Genomic DNA, 19309 nt, shown 5'->3' on the forward strand with positions numbered 1-19309 from the left:
ACATACATTATAAACACATGTGATTAGAGCCTGCATTGTCTTATATTTATCAGATATATTGAAATAAAAACTGGTTGAAATAAACCAATATTAATCAAGTTAGTCCTACGTCTATAAACTGATTATTTTATATTAAACATACATTATGCAAGAGCTCAATCTGCCTATTGCAGGTCTTTCTTTAGGCATGAAATGTTTTCTAAATTATTAATTAGACAATAATTAACTTATCCAGACCATAATCAACTCTCGATGTCATCGCTAGCCTGCGATGTTTATTGGATTAGGTTCTGATTTGCTGTTCAACTTTCATTTAATCATGAAATGGATAATCGAGACTATGTTTTTTATCGTACTGACTTTAGTAATGATGATCACGGCTAGGCTGAAAATTCAATTGCTAAAATCTTGGTTTAGAGTGGATCAATTTGCCTGAAATTTTCAGCAAATTCTCTTTATATTATCTAGTTTTTAACTATTATAGTGAGAACAGCCAGCTCTTTATCTAATCTCCCATAATGTATATTTAATTAATATTATGGGCCAATTATTCTTGACGTACACCGGCACGGTATTAGACTAGGATAAACTAGATAATATAGTATATATACCTGTAGTCAGTAATATAACTATATCTTCTTCCCGTAATCCAGGTAAAATATTGGCTGTAAAATCTTCTATACTGATTAGATAATGTTTACCCTAAAATATAAAAACATTCCGTTCAGTATCCCATAGCACTTGCTGTTCGCTCATAGCATACTGTCTGGCGTACGCCTGTCTTATTAGCTCAGTCGGTACAGAACAGTAGGAAGTTAAACCACATTTTATTTCTGATTCTGACTACTGAAACGATCCTTTAACACATAAATCCTAACAAATATCTTAAACAGAGAGAGAGAGAAATAGGTTTAATGTCCACTCGACACAAACTAGGTCATTTCGGGACTAACAAATGGTTCAATTTTAATACAATAATTCGCTTGCGCGTAGGGGTCTTTAGGTTGAACAGGCGACCCTACTTACGTACAACTGGGCAATCGAAACCAAGCCAGTTGACTCAATGACAGACCTTATGATTCATTGCGCATGTGCTAACCATTCGGCCATCCCCCTTAAATATCTTAACGGATGAGTCGTTTAGATTATTGTTCTCGGTTTCCAGCCACTTGAGTTCCATGTTTTGTGAAGTAGTGGTTAGTTTGTACATCAAATGCTACATGGATAGAATGGACATGTTTTGTACTGTAGGATAGGGGCATGATGAGCACCCTACTGTAGTACTTATCCGTAGGACAAACAATCTGTAACCTATAGGACAAATTTTACTGTTCACATGAAATAAAACCTCAATAGCGTGACTCCAATCTGATTAAAACACAGATCCTATTTCATTTCGTGTTTTTATAGTTCAAAATTTTGTTTTTTCTTGTCTTTACTACACTAGGAACTGTGGATAACCCATTAGGAACGTCAACAGTGATTGGTTAAATAAATGTCATAGGGTCAAAAGCTGCTTGGCCGCCCCTGACACTACCTTCCAGTACAACTGGTCAGATCTTCATGTAGTGTAGGCCATCAAAGGTATAAAAAAAACAAAATGAAATATAGATGTGTATTATAATCAGATTGTCGTGACCCAGCCCTTATATGGTATGTGAATAAATTTATCCAGTGGATGTGATACCTCAAGATAAATCTACCTAACCCTAACCCTAGTAAAATAAACAATATCTTACCACATGTGATAAACTGCCTTCTTTATTTCTAAGATTACTATAACTTTTATATAGAAAACCTCGAACATCATCTAGGGCTGAAAAAAATTAATATTTACACCTTATTTCATCATTCACAAAACAAAATATTGGTTAAAATCCACTGCTTTAAAAAAATTTGTCTTACTGTAGTTAGGTCCAGGGTTCTTAATCCATTTTGAAATGAATGGGCCAGAATTGGGTCAAATTTGGTTTTGGTAGGAATTGGGTACACCGTTCGGAAAATTTTCCATATTTAATTCACGTACCGGCTTGAAATTCATGTCAGTAATATTCCTGAATAAATTACTGTATTCGTTATTTAATTCACGTACCGGTTTGAAATTCATGTCAGTAATATTCCTGAATAAATTACTGTAATCATTTTTTTCGATGGATAAAAGTTGATACGGCACCGTGGTATTTATTCATAACACACAATTTTTAGGAGGTTTTTTTTTTTCTATCACATAACTTGCAAATGTTTTTATTCATTTGTCCATGATAGACACACAGCACAGTGATCACATGACAACCATAATTTAAATGGCTTTAAAATTAAATTCCATACGACTATGCTTTATAGCTTTCAATAACGACAATATTTTAAAAAGTTAACCTCTGTCAGCATAAAAATAAAAAAACATAACAGTAAACGCTTATTAAAACTAAAACTAGCATCGCTGGTTTATTGACCTAATTCCAACCGATGTCATATGTCCTCGGAATTTCGGCATTGGAGATTCATAATTATATATTATTAATGACTGTTTCTCAGTGTATTCGGTGTTCCATCCGAGGATTATATTCAACTAAGATTTAAATATAACTAACAACTGGTCAGTGAAACCATTAAATTATGATCCAATTATTATCTTAATATCTACCAGTGCACCTGGTATTCATACGACGCGTCGAAGGTGTGCGATAGATGCACAATCCATTCCAAGATCATATCGTCTTCCTTCGATTGCCACGTGACCTATTTCCTCAAGGCTACTAACTGGACCTGTTATGAATAATCGGCAAGCTTGTTTTGTTTTTTTACCGGATTATCAAAATTACCATTACTTGTGCTAATTGCTCGGATTATGAACCATGTGGTGGATTCTCACTAAGGTATGACTGTTATTGTAGCCAACAAGCAAGTTGATTAACTACTTAATTAACAAGTAATAATTAACCTGTCGTAATTTAGCCGAAAGTAGATTGATTTATGACACCATAGTGACTGATTCATTGTTTTACCAATCGGCTTGATTGAACTTCAAGCGGCTAAAGCCAACAAAAAACAGTCGATTAAGATCCCTGGTTAGGTCTACACTCAGAATTATCAAGCAAGCAAGCACAGAGAGAGAGAGAGAGAGAGAGAGAGAGAGAGAGAGAGAGATTCAATAATTCGCTTGCGTGGAGGGATCTTTAATAGTGCGAGGATACCAGAGGACCCAGAGAAAATCCACGAGGTTGGACAGGCGACCCTACTCCTTGTTTTGTACAACCGGGGACTCAGACCTCATGATCAACATAAGAGAGAGATGTGGTTAAACATCCTCTTGAAAACAAGGTCATTTTGGGACTAACATATGGTTCAGTTTTATTATGGACAGGCAACACTACTCTTGTCGCATACAAGCTGAAGATCGAAACCATGCCACTTGATTCAATAACAGACCTTAGGGATCTAAAGTGCACACCAGGGAATGAATAACCATATGAGTAACTAGTTGCTATATACCTACAAGCTCCATATGTTGGTTGACATTCTGATGCGTCTATCAGTCCCATAATTCCTAGACTATCCCAGCCAACATAGTATATATATCCACCTGAGTTTAAACTGAAAAAAAGAGAAATAAAATAAAATAAAACTATTTTACTAGGGAGATTGCAATGAACTTTCAAACAAGAGAGAGAGAGAGAGGGGGGTTTAATGTCCACTTGACACAAACCAGGCCATTTCAGGACTAACATATGGTTCAGTTTTATTTCAATTATTCGCTTGCGCGTAGGGGTCTTTAGATGTAGGGGGAAACAGGAGGACCAAGAGAAAAGCGACGAGGTTGGACAGGCGACCCTTCTCCTTATCACATACAACCGGAGGACCTGGAGAAAACCCATGAAGGTTGATTTGGATGGAAGTGTCAACTATAGTTGATGCACAGATCTTTAAGTACATGTTAATAACTTGAATTCAATCCAAACACGAATTGAAAGCCAATGTCATTTAATCTGAAATGAAATGAAATGGGGTTTAACGTCCTACTGTTCTGCTCCCAACTGGGGTAATAAAGACGGGCATACGCCATACAGTGTGCTGTGAGGGAAATTTTGCCTGGACAGCGGCACTACGGCCTACTCTTATATCGATTTCCAACTGTCGAGGGATCTTTTACGTGCACGCCAATGTGTTCACGGGACTTCGGTTTTTCGCCATCCTAACGACTAGACATCTGTCCTTGTCAAGTCCTCAGTCTTGCATCACTGACAAGGGGGAACCATGCCGGAAAATCTGTATGAACTTTCTCGGTCAATGCAAGGATCGAACACACGACCTCCAGGCTAGCGAGCTAGCGTTTTACCCACTTAGCTAGTCATTTAATCTAGTTGATCAAGTAAATAATCTTACCTTTTACCCGCAAGTTTAACAACTTTAGCAATCTGTTCTTTTTCCTTATATACATTTTGATAAACTGTTTCATACGAATTTAACACTAACTGAGCTCTACAATATAAAACAAAGATGTTAAAAATACAAGAGCTAAATATTTAATCACTTCTTTCTTGTGACCGTTATGCCCAATTTTTGACGAAACTTTATGTCAGTTTTGACGTAATATTTGGACCGTTTAGAACTTGAGCCTGACCCTTTGGACATATCAGTGCCATTGTTAAGTTTCGCTGAAATATTTTGATGGGCCTCGTTTAAATCTGATTAAATAAAAGTCAGGAGATTATCTACTCTTCGTATTTTGATCTTGTTTTCTTAAACATTATACAAGAGCTAAATCTGCCTATTGCAGGTCTTTCTTTAGGCCTGAAATGTTATATAAATTATTAATAAGACATTAATTAACTTATCCAGACCATAATCAACTCTTAATGCCATATGATAGGTCCGGTTTCTAACTAATTTGAGTCCGATCTGCGGTTCAACAATGGTTGATGATAAACCGTAAAAATAGATGATTTGGACTGTTTATTAACTATAGTAACAATTATTATTATTATGGTAATTTTTATAGTCCATCTTTCACATAAGTGCCCAGATGTGCTTAACAATAAAATAAAAATTAAAATAAATAAATAAAATTAAATTGAGCCTACAATTGAAATGGCCACCATATCTAAAAAGTAGTGTTCCACATTGTAATGCAGTTCTACTCTGTTTCACATCTGTCATACACACAAAAACTAAATAAACATTTTCCATTTCATCAAATAAATACTTTTCACACTTAGTGTTTTCGTCTAATATCGCTGATTTAGGGTTTAACGTCCACTTGAAATAAACTAGGTCATTTCGAGATTAACACATGGTTCAATTGTATTTCAATAATTTGGGGTCTTTAGCAGTAGGAGGAAACCAGGGGTCCCAGAGAAAATCTACACGGTTGGACTGGCGACCCTACCCCTTGTCACGTACAAGTGGGGAATAGAAACCACACCAGTTGACTCAATGACAGACCTAGTTTATTTAAAGGGGGAAACACTAAAGCCTTACTAAGAAACGAACATAAAATCAAAATTTTCCTTTAGATGTTTTGACCTTTGGCCCTTACTTACATTATATTTTGACCTTTGACATGTAAAGTTGATAAAGCACTAACGAAGATAGATTCTAGTATAAGTTTGGTTGCTGTACCTCCCTTCATTCTACTGGATCCTGTTATTGGTTCAGGCTGAAATAACAAATAATAACAATAACTTCATAAAGTATTTTACTGTATCAGATACAACCTGATTCAAACACAGATCCTATTTCGTTTCGTATTTTATAGTTCAAAATTTCGTTTTCCTTGTCTTTACTACACTAGGATCTGGAAGAGTTGTTATATAACCCAAGTTCTGATTGATGTAAGGGATTAGCCAATGAAATGGTGTGTTGCAGCAATTTCTTAGCGTGCTGTGCAAGAAACTGTGGGTATTCCACTAGAAACATCTACGCTGATTGGTTAATCAAACGTCTGAAATCATAGGGTCAAAAGTCGCTTGCATGACCCCTGACACAACCTCCCATTGCAACCGGCCAGATCTTCATTTAGTGGAGGCCATCGAAAGTATAAAAAAAACAAAATGAAATATAGATGTGTATATTAATCATATTGTAAGAGATATACACCATCCAGTATTCTACTGTAAATGTGTATCGGATATTAAGTTTTTAAGGGTGAGGTGTTTTACATAGGCGACACCTGTTCCCTAATCCCCTTCGGTATTAAAATAAAATACTAACCCCTACTATTGGATTTATAAGAAAGCCTTTTTTAAGGCCTTCGACGGATATTAAATCTTCTAAAACTGAAAATATAAAATAAAACAATTTGTTTCCACGGAAATTCATGAAGTCTACGATGGAAGTTGTGGATATGGGTCTCCTTACAGGGCTCTCCGTACGGTCAATTTCATTGTGTATACAGGTAGTTGTTTTTTCAAAGCACATCACAAGTTTTAGCACTGGTCAGGTTCAAAAATCTATTCTTTTGTGTTTTACACAAACTAAAAATTTAACTCTGCATTTATTGTATTTCTTAAGTGAATTTCAGTCAGTGAATTTCCCGATCCGTTAGTCGTCTGAAGCAAGAAACAAACTTTCTATGATATTTTCCCCCATTTCATTTAATATCATTTATATTATAACAATGTAAATAAAACATGAAAACTATATTTACCTTGAAGGAATGTTTTATGCCAATTTTCTACAGGTAAATTTCTGTAAAAATATAAATTCATTGATGATGATGTAAAATGTTTTAAAGCGCCACAGAGCAATCAGACTGACTGAATGTTCAGCGCTATAGAAAACGATGATTATTATTATTATATTATTATATTATTATTATTATTATTGATGACAATATGTTTAGATTACCTGACTCAATGACAGACAGAGAGAGAGAGAGAGAGAGGGTTTAACGTCCACTTGACACAAACTAGGTCATTTCGGGACTAACACATGGTTCAATTTTATTTCAATAATTCGCTTGCACGTAGGGGTCTTTAGCAGTGGGAGGAAACCGGAGGACCCGGAGAAAACCCACGAGGTTGGACAGGCGACCCTACTCCTTGTCACGTACAACCGGGGAATCGAAAACCCGCCAGTTGACTCAATGACAGACCGTATGCTACAGCGCACGCGTGCTAACCATTCGAATATCCAACCCCCTCAATGACAGACCTTATGATCTAGAGTGCACGCATTAGACCATTGGGCCATCCAAACCGCCCTTCACACAGTAAACTAAATTGTATAGATCGGCCACTTACCTTGCTAACTGAATTGGATTAAAACCTATAATGACTGGTATAAACTTGTCTAAATGCTGTAGACAGTAGTCTAATTGTCCGGCCACAAAGGGTGCGGACAAACCACACGTTATACCAATAAATAAAACCTTCTTCTTTCCTTTCGTTGCCTGAAAATATTACAATTCTTTTACAAATACAAAAATAATATTTTGTAGACAATTGATTTAACTGACAGCAGTGGTTCTTCCAACATGGTTTCCCATTGTCAGTGGTGCAGGATGAAGTGACTGGCAGGAAAATCATCGATAGCTATTTGGATGGGACAAAAAACTGAGATGCCATGAACAAGTTGGCATGCACGTAATAGAACACTTGACGAATCTGAATAAAATACATTTCATATATAAGATGATATGTTCTTTAAATGGCATTTAGTAACTGGATAGAGTAACAACAAAACACATACTTATGGAAAACAGCTACTAGTGTATTTAAGGCGACGTTTCGTAGAGTATTCTCTCAACGTTATCAAGCTAATACAGTAAAACAGGTATGAGGCAAATATATATAGACAAAATACAACAACATAACTGAAACCATACATAGCAACAACATGATCAAAGGCCTACGAAACGTCGCCTTAAATACACTAGTAGCTGTTTTCCATAAGTATGTGTTTTGTTGTTAATATAAGATGATGTTAGATCATACTATACCGGCAAGTTTTAAATTAACCAGGGAGGGGGTTGAATGGTCGAATAGTTAGCATGTGCGCGCTGTATCCTAAGGTCTGTCATGGAGTCAACTGGTGTGGTTTCTAATCCCCGGTTGTACCCAACAAGGAGTAGGGTCGCCTGTCCAACCTCGTGGGTTTTCACCGGGTTCTCCAGTTTCCTCCCACTGATAAAGACCCCTCACCTTAACAGACCGTTTCATTGGCTAATCCCTCACATCACCAGAACGCGGATGATATAACAACTCTTCCAGATCCTAGTGTAGTAAAGACAAGTAAAACGAAATTTTGAACTATAAAAACGAAACGAAATTTAATCAAATTGATAACGCCGCTGTCTCTCAGCATGTTAAGCGTATGTACGCCCATCTTCATTAGCCAGTATTCTCCCACGTCATCTTGACATCTTGAATGATAAAACTGTGACGTGTCCAGAAATTGAAATTCTGGATTCCGAATGAAGTATCCCGTAGGTTTAACAATGTAATCTATTTTTTGTATAATTTGATTTTATTACCTTAATCAGTTGATCTCGACCATTAACAGGATCATCTTCACCAGACTCTTGAGAAGTAAATAACGCTCTATAATATATAAATTCAATTTATCGTAACTTTTTACATACTAAATGGAATTGAACAGTTTTTGGGAAGTAAATAACGCTCTATAATATATAAATTCAATTTATCGTAACTTTTTACATACTAAATGGAATTGAACAGTTTTTGGGAAGTAAATAACGCTCTATAATATATAAATTCAATTTATCATAACTTTTTACATACTAAATGGAATTGAACAGTTTTTGGGAAGTAAATAACGCTCTATAATATATAAATTCATTTTATCGTAACTTTTTACATACTAAATGGAATTGAACAGTTTTTGGGAAGTAAATAACGCTCTATAATATATAAAGTTTTACATACTGAATGGAATTGAACGGTTTCTTGGACTGATATTCATTGTCCATAATATTGTAGTTTCCATGGTATTTTTATATGCTATGACTTTTAAATTGTTTCAATGGCATTTAGTAATTGAACTGGACATTGAATACAGTTACTGCTTATTACTGAGCAACTAGTGGCTTCTCTTGTCATTATCAAACAATGATAAAATATGACAAGACAATATATACATGTACACAACAATCATAGCTTGATAATGACTAGAGAAGCCGAGTCGAAACGCCGCTCAGTAAAAAGCTGTAATTGTATTCCATAGAATTGTGACCTGTATACACCAGTTCAATTACTAAATGCCATTGAAACAATTCATAATATTGTAGTTTTCATTGTATTTCTATAGTGCTTTAGCAATAGGTGGAAACTGGATGACCCGGCGAAAACCCACAAGCACACCACTTGCCTCAATGACAGGCCTTAGACCCTTCGACCCCCCCCCCCAGCCATAACCCTGCTAGTAAATAATGGTATTGATTATAGAATATATATAATAACCCTAACCCTAACCCTGCTAGTAAATATTAGTATAGATAATAGAATATATATAATAACCCTAACCCTAACCCTACTAGTAAATATTAGTATAGATAATAGAATATATATAATAACCCTAACCCTAACCCTACTAGTAAATATTAGTATAGATGATAGAATATATATAATAACCCTAACCCTAACCCTGCTAGTAAATATTAGTATAGAAAATAGAATATATATAATAACCCTAACCCTAACCCTGCTAGTAAATATTAGTATAGATAATAGAATATATATAATAACCCTAACCCTAACCCTGCTAGTAAATATTAGTATAGATAATAGAATATATATAATAACCCTAACCCTAACCCTGCTAGTAAATATTAGTATAGATAATAGAATATATATAATAACTTACACATCACCACCGGCTAGTAAATAATCAAAACATGGCGTAATACCAAACTTTCTTAATTTATCATTAAAACTTCTCTGAAATAAAACAACAAAAGCTGTCTCAGTCATCAACTACTACTGTTACCATGGTTATTTAACGTCTGCCAGACATCGCAGACTAGACCATCAGTCATCAAGATATCATATCCTGTGTCCTTAGTCAAAAATACGGCTAAACCAAATTTAAAGTTTAATTCTTCATGTTGTTAATCAACAAACAGCCTCTAAATTCTTGCGTGCGATCTTTTGTTTAAATTTCAAAACTTTAAATATGTTGAACTCAAATCTTTTAGGAAGAAGAACCAAGAACTTTTTCTTTATAAATTATTTTTTTTTCCTGAAGAAATTATAGGCAGAATTTTTAGTTGGTGCTCCCGAAGAAATGCTATTCAAATGCCAGAAATCACTGAGTAAGAAAGTGTACAGGAATAGGTTGATGCGTGTATAAAGTTTCATAAAGATATCTTCAACAGTAATCCATTTTATCAATACTTGTTTAGCAGTGTGAGGAGAGAATAGGTGAAATGAAATGAAATGGGGTTTAACGTCCTACTGTTCTGCTCCAAACCTGGGCTAATGAAGACGGGTATATGCCATACAGTGTGCTGTGGGGGAAATTTTGCCCGGACAGCGGCTCTACGGCCTACTCTTATATTGAATTCCAACTGTCAAAGGATCTTTTACGTGCACGCCAATGTATACACAGGACCTCGGTTATTCGTCCCATCCGAACGACTAGACAGCTGTACTTGTCAGGCCCTCTGTCCTGCATCAGTGACGAGGGGGAACCACGCTGGAAAGGATAGAATAGGACTCAGAGAAAATCCACGAAGTTTGTCAGTCACAATGACAGATGTTATATTTTAAAGGGCATGTATTAAGACTTAACGCCCCCCCCCCCAGGTTGCCATGGAGACACTACTAATAGAATAGAAGCTGTACTATAGATACTTACTGCAATACTAAAAGCAATTCGACCAGAAGTTCCGCATCCACTCAATATAATACTGTTCCTTGTTGAATTCTGAAAGTGATAAATAATAATAATACCATAACAAGGTTGGGAACGAGATTTTCACTAGTTGGGGATACACTTCTGCTACATCTTAACCTTAACTTAAAGATACTTTATGTAAGATTTAGATAAAGAGCTAGCCCTTCTTGCTATAATAGTTCAAAAATAGATAATGTAAAATGAATAATTTGAAAATTATCGTACTAGTTGTTCGAAGCTAAGTCTCGCTCCTCCATTTTTAGCTTAAATCAAAATATGGCTGAACTGTTCTAATCCATTTAATATCGGAGAAATCTGATGCCATCGAGAGTTGATTATGGCCTGGAGAAGTTAATCAATGTCTAATTAATAATTTAGAAAACATTTCAGGCTTAAGAAAGACCTGCAATATGCAGATTTAGCTCTTGCATAATGTATGTTTAAGGCAATGATAAAAAACTCAAAGGTAGCTGGAAATTTGTAAAAATTCATGTCATGGGCAAGATTCTGGATAGATCATCTAAACCATCTAAAATAAAATAAAACCTCCACTTACTTTTAAAATACTAACAACTATTTCGGATACAGCATCAATATTTTTCTGTATTCTTTCATTGTAAATATCCTGAACATAGACAAAAACAGGGTAAAAACTTGAGTTTTATATCAGTAAATATGGTCCACTTGATACAAAAGGTCATTTCGGGACTAACATTTGGTTAGATTTTATTTCAATAATTTGTTTGTGTGTAGGGGTCTTTACCAGTTTGACGAAACCAGAGGACCAGGAGAAAATCCATGAGGTTTTAAAAGTAACTCTACTCCTTGTTACATACAAGCTGAGAAATCATTTGACTGAATGACAGACCTTATGATACAACGCGCATGTGTTAACCATTCGGCCATCCAACCCCCAGATTCCATAATAGGATTGAACCTGGGACCTTAAAGTTAGTTAGCCAGTGCCATAATCATCGTACTACGGTAGACAACAAGCAAACCATGCATTCTAAATTTTTTTTTTTTTTTATCATGGTATTCAGTGTCGCTTTGTATTGTTGCCAATCTGATTAAAATACAGATCTATATTTCGTCTCTTTTTTATACTTTCGATGGCCTACACTACATGAAGATCTGACTGGTTGTAGCGATAGGTTGCGTCAGAGGTCATACGAACGGCTGTTGACCCTATGACATCAGACACTTGATTAACTAATCAGCATTGATGTTTCTAGTGGATTACCCACAGTTTCGTGCACCACACGACTAAAGCTCGCCGTGACAGACTGGTTCATTAGCTAATCCCTCACATCAACGAGAACACGGCTTATATAACTACTCTTCCAGATCCTAGTGTAGTAAAGACAAGTAAAACAAAATTTTGAACGATAAAAACGAAACAAAATAGGATCTGTGTTTTCATCAGATTGGTATAGTTGCCTGTCTAACCCCATTGGATCTCTTCCACTGCTAAAAACCACCGATTTGTTATATAAGTAATAATTTGTTTATATATCAGAGGATTTACCCAAGGCAGCAGTAAATATCAGTGATCAAAGAGTAAAATAGGCTACTACTTACTGGATATTTTCCCCACCCTTTAAAAATTTCTGCATCACAATCTTCTAATAACGAAACAATTTCTGAAAAGAAATATAATAATTCATAAATTGTTGTACAGTCTATTTTTGATGACTTTAAGTCTAACTAAAGTGGAATCTCAAAACGGAGAGAGTGATAAATTGGGTTTAATGTCCATTCGACACAAACTAGGTCAGTTCAATTTTATTTCAATAATCTGCTTGCGAGTAGGGGTATTTAGAGCAGTGGGAGGAAACCGGAGGACCCGGAGCAAACCCACGAGATTGGCCAGACGACCCTACTCCTTGTCAGGTACAACCGGGGATTCGAAACCACGCTAGTTGATTCAATGATAGGCAGTATGATACAACGCGCGCGTGCTTAACATTCGACCATCCAACCCCCCGCTCCTCAAAAAGGTAATGGGGTTTAACATCCTACTTTTCTGCACCAACTGGGATAATGAAGACAGATCTCAAAATGGATTATCTGTCAAAAATGAATTTGAAATACATGAAATGAAATGGGGTTTAACATCCTACTGTTCTGTTTCGACTGAGCTAATGACAGTTTCAGCAATACAAAGATACAATGAAATGACATTTGTCAACATTGGCATGCACGTTAAAAATCCATTAATAATTGGAATTTGATGATGATTAGGTGTATGGCGATCCTTATTAATAGGGTTGGTGTAAACAATGTAGGATATTACACCTCATTTCATTTCTGTTTCACTGACACTACCTGTATTATTGAACCTACCTACATGTAGAGGTGAGGTTATATCTATATTATTGAACCTAACTGTATCTACAGGTGAGGCTATACCTGTATTATTGAACCTACCTGTATCTACAGGTGATGTTATACCTGTATTATTGAACCTACCTAGTGGTGAGGCTATATCTATATTATTGAACCTACCTGTACCTACAGGTGAGGTTATACCTGTATTATTGAACCTACCTGTATCTACAGGTGAGGTTATACCTGTATTATTGAACCTACCTAGTGGTGAGGCTATATCTATATTATTTGTCTTAGGATTTATCCGTTCTGTGATTGGTTTTTCGGGTGTCATACTGGTGATACATTGGATGCCTGCAAAAAAACAACAACAATAAGATCATCAACAGACCTGAAAATAAGGGTTTTAATTGGTCCTGATAATTTCAACTCTGTACCGACCGTGTAGCCTATAAATAATATCAGGTAAAAAAGATCGTTCTGTGTCAGACAAAATGTTAGGGATGTATCGGGCCTGATGTTGTCCGTAAAAAGTGATGCCATGGTCACTAAGTGACTAAGATGCTGGCTCGCTAATCTGGAGGTCATGGATTCGCTAACGGTGTTGGTAGAGAAAGTTCATTGGGATTTTCTTGCGTGGTTTCCCCTCGTCAGTGATCCAGGACGGAGGGCCTGGCAAGGGATAATGTATAGTTGTTTGGATGAGATGAAAAAAATTGAGGTCCCGTGTACACATTGGCGTGCATGTAAAAGATCCCTTGACAGTTGGAATTCGATATAAGAGTAGGCCATAGTGGCACTGTCCGGGCAAACATTCCCTCGTAGTCGACTGTATGGCGTATGCCCGTCTTCATTATCCCAGTCAGAGTAGAACAGTATGACGTTAAACTCCATTTCATTTCTGCAACAGGTGCCATGATTTATAATCAATAATTCATGGGTAGGATACTAATCTGTCAATTGTTGAGAAATAAACTTAATTACTGGGGTTAATTAAAGTTTTACACCCCAATATCCACATCAACACCTCACTAATCAATAACCACAGTAAAAAATTCTAATTTGATTAATAAAATCTCTACTTTGTTTTCTTTCCTATTTTAGAATAAAATGAAACAGGGTTTAACGTCCTACTGTTCTGTTCCGAACTGGGCTAATGAAGACAGGCATACGCCATACAGTGTGCTATCAGGGAAATTTTGCCCAGGCAGCGAACTACAGTCTACTCTTATATCAAATTCCAACTGCCAAGGGATCTTTTACGAGCATGACAATGAATACAATAGTCCAGGGTTTTCCCTCCCATCAGAACGACTAGACAGTTGTCCTTGTCGGACCCTCAGTCCTGCACCACTGACAAGGGGGAACCACGTTTCCCTCCCATCAGAACAACTAGACAGTTGTCCTTGTCGGACCCTCAGTCCTGCACCACTGACACGGGGGAACCACGTCGGAAAATCTTGATAAACTTCCTATTCAGAGTTCAAATTTTACATTTTATTTTCCAATTACATGTAAAATCATTGAAAGAACAAAGATTAAGAAAGACAAACCCGAAAATTGGAATAAACGAAAGACAAAACACAAGCAGAATTATCATGATTCCTGGGTTGCAAATCTTAATAAAGATTGAATAACAAATAGTGGAAATTCCGTTCAAAAAGCATTGAAAGACTATTTGAATATATATGCGAGCACTACTATCAAGGCACATATCTTTGAAACACAGAATGGTTAAACAATCACAGCCATGGTGGATCAGCGAGTATGATATAGGCTCGCTAACCAGGCGGTCTCTAGTTCACTACCACTGTTGGCGGAGAATTCTGGCATGGTTCCCTCTTATCACTGGTGCAGGATGAATGGCTTGTCAACGCACAATGTATAGTCGTTGAGATGGGGGTCCCGTGTACGCATTGACAGTTGGAATTCAAAGTAAGAGTAGGTCGTAGCGTCGTAATCTGGGCAAAATTTCCCTCATAGCACACTGTATACTGTATGCCCATCTTCAATAGCCCAGTTAGTCAAGAAGGCCATTCAACTCCATTTCATTTCTGATTAAAGAATTTGTCTAATAATTTTTTCTAATATCATATCTTACATGTACCTGATCTACAAACCAGACGATCCGACATTTATTCTACGATTTATTTGCATTGCAGAAATATTCTTAAGTCGTTATTTTAGGTCTATCCCATATATCATAGCATAGTGATTATATAATAGTACACGTTGTATGCTACCATGGGAAGATAATTAATGTAAAGATAATTAATGTAAAGTTAATTAATGTAAAAACAACAAAATAAAATCCAAAATAGAATTAATTATCAGGTTATAAATGTAGTAAACCTAACAATTAGCAAGTGGCTGGATGCTAAACGAGCTAAATCGCTAATATAATAATGTAATATGAATGTTCATGTACTGATTTACATTCAATCGTTTCTGTTTTTACTGTAATTTCTAATCAGTTATTTTCGGTGAAACACACCAGAAGTCTGGTTATGCCAGTCTACAACAAGAGTATTTTTTGCGCATGCTCTCTAGATAAGAATATGACGTCACCGTTTGACATGGATTGTGGAATATGTCAAGCTTTGTTCTTCAAGTCCCTTGTTACAAATGGCACTGAAACGTATTATGGTACACGATTCGTGTACCAATGGTAAAATGTTTATTTTGTCTTAAATATTGGATATCAGAAGCCCATCTATTCCCGGTAAGATCACAATATCAATGTTGATTTAAATTGAAATATAATTTGTGTTTTCAGTGTCGAAGACTTTGGATGATATTGAGTTAGAAAGTAAGCTACTTTACATATACAGGTGACAATTCTATGGAATAAAATTACTACTTATTACTGAGCAACTAGTGGCTTCTCTAGTCATTATCAAGCAATGATAAAATATGACAAGACAATATATACATGTACACAACAATATTTGGTTAATGCTGACAAACCAGAGATACCCCTTATGTACCTAAAGGGATTCCCAAAATAGCCCGTTCAGACGCTTATTTTTAAACCAGTTCATAATCGCTGCGGTTTTTAAGACAGCATCATGTTGCATTCACACGTACTATAAGCCAAACCAGTTTAACTATTCTGACCTCTCCGGCCGGAGGTTAGAGTTAACTACGCATGGGTAGCTTCAAAGCAAGCTGGAGCAGGGTTTTTTAAGCCAACCCGTTCAGACGTCTAAGATGAACCAGTTTATAATAAAAAGCCTTCTTGAAGACAGGTCGCGAGCTGGGGTTTTAAACTGCTTTATTTGCCCCACATTTGCGTTCAGACGCTTAAGTTAAACTGGTTTAACGATCCCCAGGTTTTTAAACCAGTTCAACTTAAGCGTCTGAACACAAGTATTGTTGTGTACATATATATATTGTCTTGTTGTATGTCATATTTTATCATTGCTTGATAATGACTAGAGAAGTCTAGTTGAAACGTCACTCAGTAATAAGTAGTAAGTGTATTTCATAGAATTGTCACCTGTATATTCCAGTTCAATTACTAAATGCCATTGAAACGATTTACTTAAACATAGAATATAAAATACCTGTTGGTCTAAATAACACTACAGTTGATCAACTGTATATCACAAGACAAGCTTAAATAGGTCTAAACTAGGCTACACTGCTAATCTACAACAAATCCTTATCACAGACACAGATCAAGGCTATTGTTAATATAGGTAGGTCCATGGTTCAGTCTTAACTCATCATAAAACATTTATAGATAAGCTGACTTCGCAGTTCTTTTCACAGATGCACAGATGCAAATCTTTGATCAATCAGCAATAAAAAAAAGGGCGTTTCCCTTAATTAGCATTCGAATAGATCGAGTAGGAATTATTGATAATCAAATAGAACTACGAAGAACCTACTATAAATAGTTAATCTGGGTAATTAACTGTTATATCTCTATGTAAACATGTCGTTATACTTACCCTGGACTGTAAAATAAAACAAATGAGGTCATCGTTATCACATGATTCATATCACACTTATAATTTACATGTTTACTTCTACACACGTCCCTCAATAATCTGACAACTGACCTCACGTGCTTTATCACACTGGTTAATCACAGATTCAATTTATCTTATTTAAAGTTGTCTCCCTTACACATTCCGAAGTCCGAATAGTGACGTAAAATGGAGTCGTCTCCCTTTATCTAGTTTTTGAATTTTGTATTCTTGTTATTCTAAAAACTAGTTTTGATGTCAAGCAGTTAAAGTAACAATTTATTATTAAAATTCTATTATTTAAGAAATTTGATTTTTTGGGGAGAGAATTTGGTTTTTCTTAAAAGGCTTGAAATCTTGATTTTTAAATCAACTTAAAAGTCGGCGCCGAAATGTAAGAACTTCACAAAATCCAAAAATACTCATTGATTCATCATGATTATTGTCGTTCCAGATAAAATAGCTCAATTTCAGACAGTATCGGTAATATAAAAGAACACTAACAAATTGTAAGCCATTTCAAAATCTCAAAGTTGAAGAAGAGCTATCAACTGCGAAAAAGTCGGTCTAAAGCCAATGTAATGGGGCCGTTTCCATCTAACCGGCAAAAACGCACACATGGAAAACGGGCCTCAGCAAAGTTTGTCCCATTCACAACAACGGCACGACTTTTAGCTAATCATGTTCCGAAATCTTATATTTTTTTACTAAATTACCGTAGATCGTGGGATGGGATGGACAAGATTAAGGGCACATGCCCTCCCATTCCGTACCCCAGTCAATATTTTCCATGATCTTCGAAATTAAAGCCAAGAATTCAATCTTGTTCCATGCCAATCAAAATTGATGTCATTATCAATTTACCATATTTAAGAGACAATGAAAATTTTATAATTTCGGGCGTCATTTGTAACGAACAAAGAAAAACATATCCTACAAGACAATGCGGAACTAATTAGTAATGGCCGATAATAATTTATAAAAAACGCGTAGAATGGACTAAGTAGACGTGAACGACTGTTGTTCAATTTGAACTGTTCACGTATTTCGCCGAAAATAATTAATTTGAAATTACAATAATTTCTTTTCAAAATTGAAATAATCACATCATTCACATTTTGTGCTTTTAGACCCATTTTCATGTTAATGTTCCATAGAGGCATATATAAATCAATCAACTATGAGTAATACTAATCAGTCGTCTTGGATTAATGATTAGTTGATTGATTATTGCCAATCATATCTCAAGTCATTATTTACTCCTAATGATTAATCAAAGCGGTGATTATTTCATGTTTCGTTTCGTCTTTAAAAAAATAGTAATACTTGTTATCAAAATGGCCGACAGTTCCTTTCGAAGAGAATTCAATATTTTGATAGTTGAATTCCGTTCACTGTGGCTTCATATACGGCATGTAAAAAATACAAGCATGCCTATTGGATATCATTATATCAAATTATATTATCCCCACTGGTCGAAAACGTAAGAACGAGTCGAATAGCGGCGATTATTCAGCGAGAAAACAGTTCGACATTCATTTATCATATTACCGACGCCAAAATGCTCTAAAAGTGAACAACGTGTATAATAGTAAGCATCTCTCACAAATATAATTCAAATTTATATCATTCTATCAGGGATTCAGATTCTGATACCTTTAGGATACCCTTAAATAACAATAGGCCTATTGTACACGCAACACATAAATTTATAGAAAATTGGCAATCCTTGGATGACATTTGACGTGTAAGTACGAAGATGTTCAAATAAACTTAAGTCAACAAAAATAAAATCTGATCTTTTTAAATCCAAACCAACTTGGTTTACCTTTTAAGCTGAAAGATAAATTACAAAAAATACAGAATACTGCGGCTAGACTTGTTACTTTAACTAAGACATGTGACCATCGCCATTATAACCTCTGTTTTATATAATTTACACTGGTTACCTGTTAAATATCGAATTGATTTCAAGATTTTATTGCTCACTTTTAAATGTTTAAATAATTTAGCACCTGTTTACCTCTCAGATCTTTTAGAACTTTATATACCTGGCTGAACATTACGTACATCCAGTGGCGGCGCCAGCCGTCGGCGATTGGAGGGGCAAAGCTGGGGCAAAGTCCAAGGTTAAGGGGGCAAAGGCACGA

At 35.7% G+C, this 19309-nt stretch overlaps 1 protein-coding gene across 1 annotated transcript; it reads right to left on the reverse strand.

Moving 5' to 3' along the window:
- Nucleotides 1-638: 638 nt before the first annotated feature.
- Nucleotides 639-17272, reverse strand: LOC126819166 (glucokinase regulatory protein). The gene is made up of 15 exons (XM_050547041.2): nucleotides 17142-17272; nucleotides 13447-13539; nucleotides 12436-12497; nucleotides 11411-11479; nucleotides 10816-10884; nucleotides 9823-9896; nucleotides 8474-8540; nucleotides 7242-7390; nucleotides 6647-6687; nucleotides 6211-6275; nucleotides 5541-5656; nucleotides 4384-4479; nucleotides 3493-3594; nucleotides 1740-1816; nucleotides 639-702 (listed from the first exon to the last, which is right to left on the reverse strand). The coding sequence occupies exons 2-14, from the start codon at nucleotides 13517-13519 to the stop codon at nucleotides 1807-1809; spliced, it is 993 nt and encodes a 330-aa protein (XP_050402998.1). The 5' UTR covers nucleotides 13520-13539; nucleotides 17142-17272; the 3' UTR covers nucleotides 639-702; nucleotides 1740-1806.
- Between the last annotated feature and the right edge of the window lie 2037 nt (nucleotides 17273-19309).

The sequence above is a fragment of the Patella vulgata genome, chromosome 4 (genome assembly GCF_932274485.2).
Source record: "Patella vulgata chromosome 4, xgPatVulg1.2, whole genome shotgun sequence".
In the NCBI taxonomy this organism is placed as follows: domain Eukaryota; kingdom Metazoa; phylum Mollusca; class Gastropoda; family Patellidae; genus Patella; species Patella vulgata.

Excerpts from the sequence above, each read along its gene's own strand:
- LOC126819166 (XM_050547041.2), bottom strand. The coding sequence starts at position 13,519 with ATGACACCCGAAAAACCAATCACAGAACGGATAAATCCTAAGACAAAT. Across the intron at positions 9,897-10,815 it reads GAATTGCTTTTAGTATTGCA|AGAAGTTTTAATGATAAATT; the intron begins GTAAGTATCTAT and ends GTTTTATTTCAG. Across the intron at positions 7,391-8,473 it reads GTCGAGATCAACTGATTAAG|GCAACGAAAGGAAAGAAGAA; the intron begins GTAATAAAATCA and ends TAATATTTTCAG.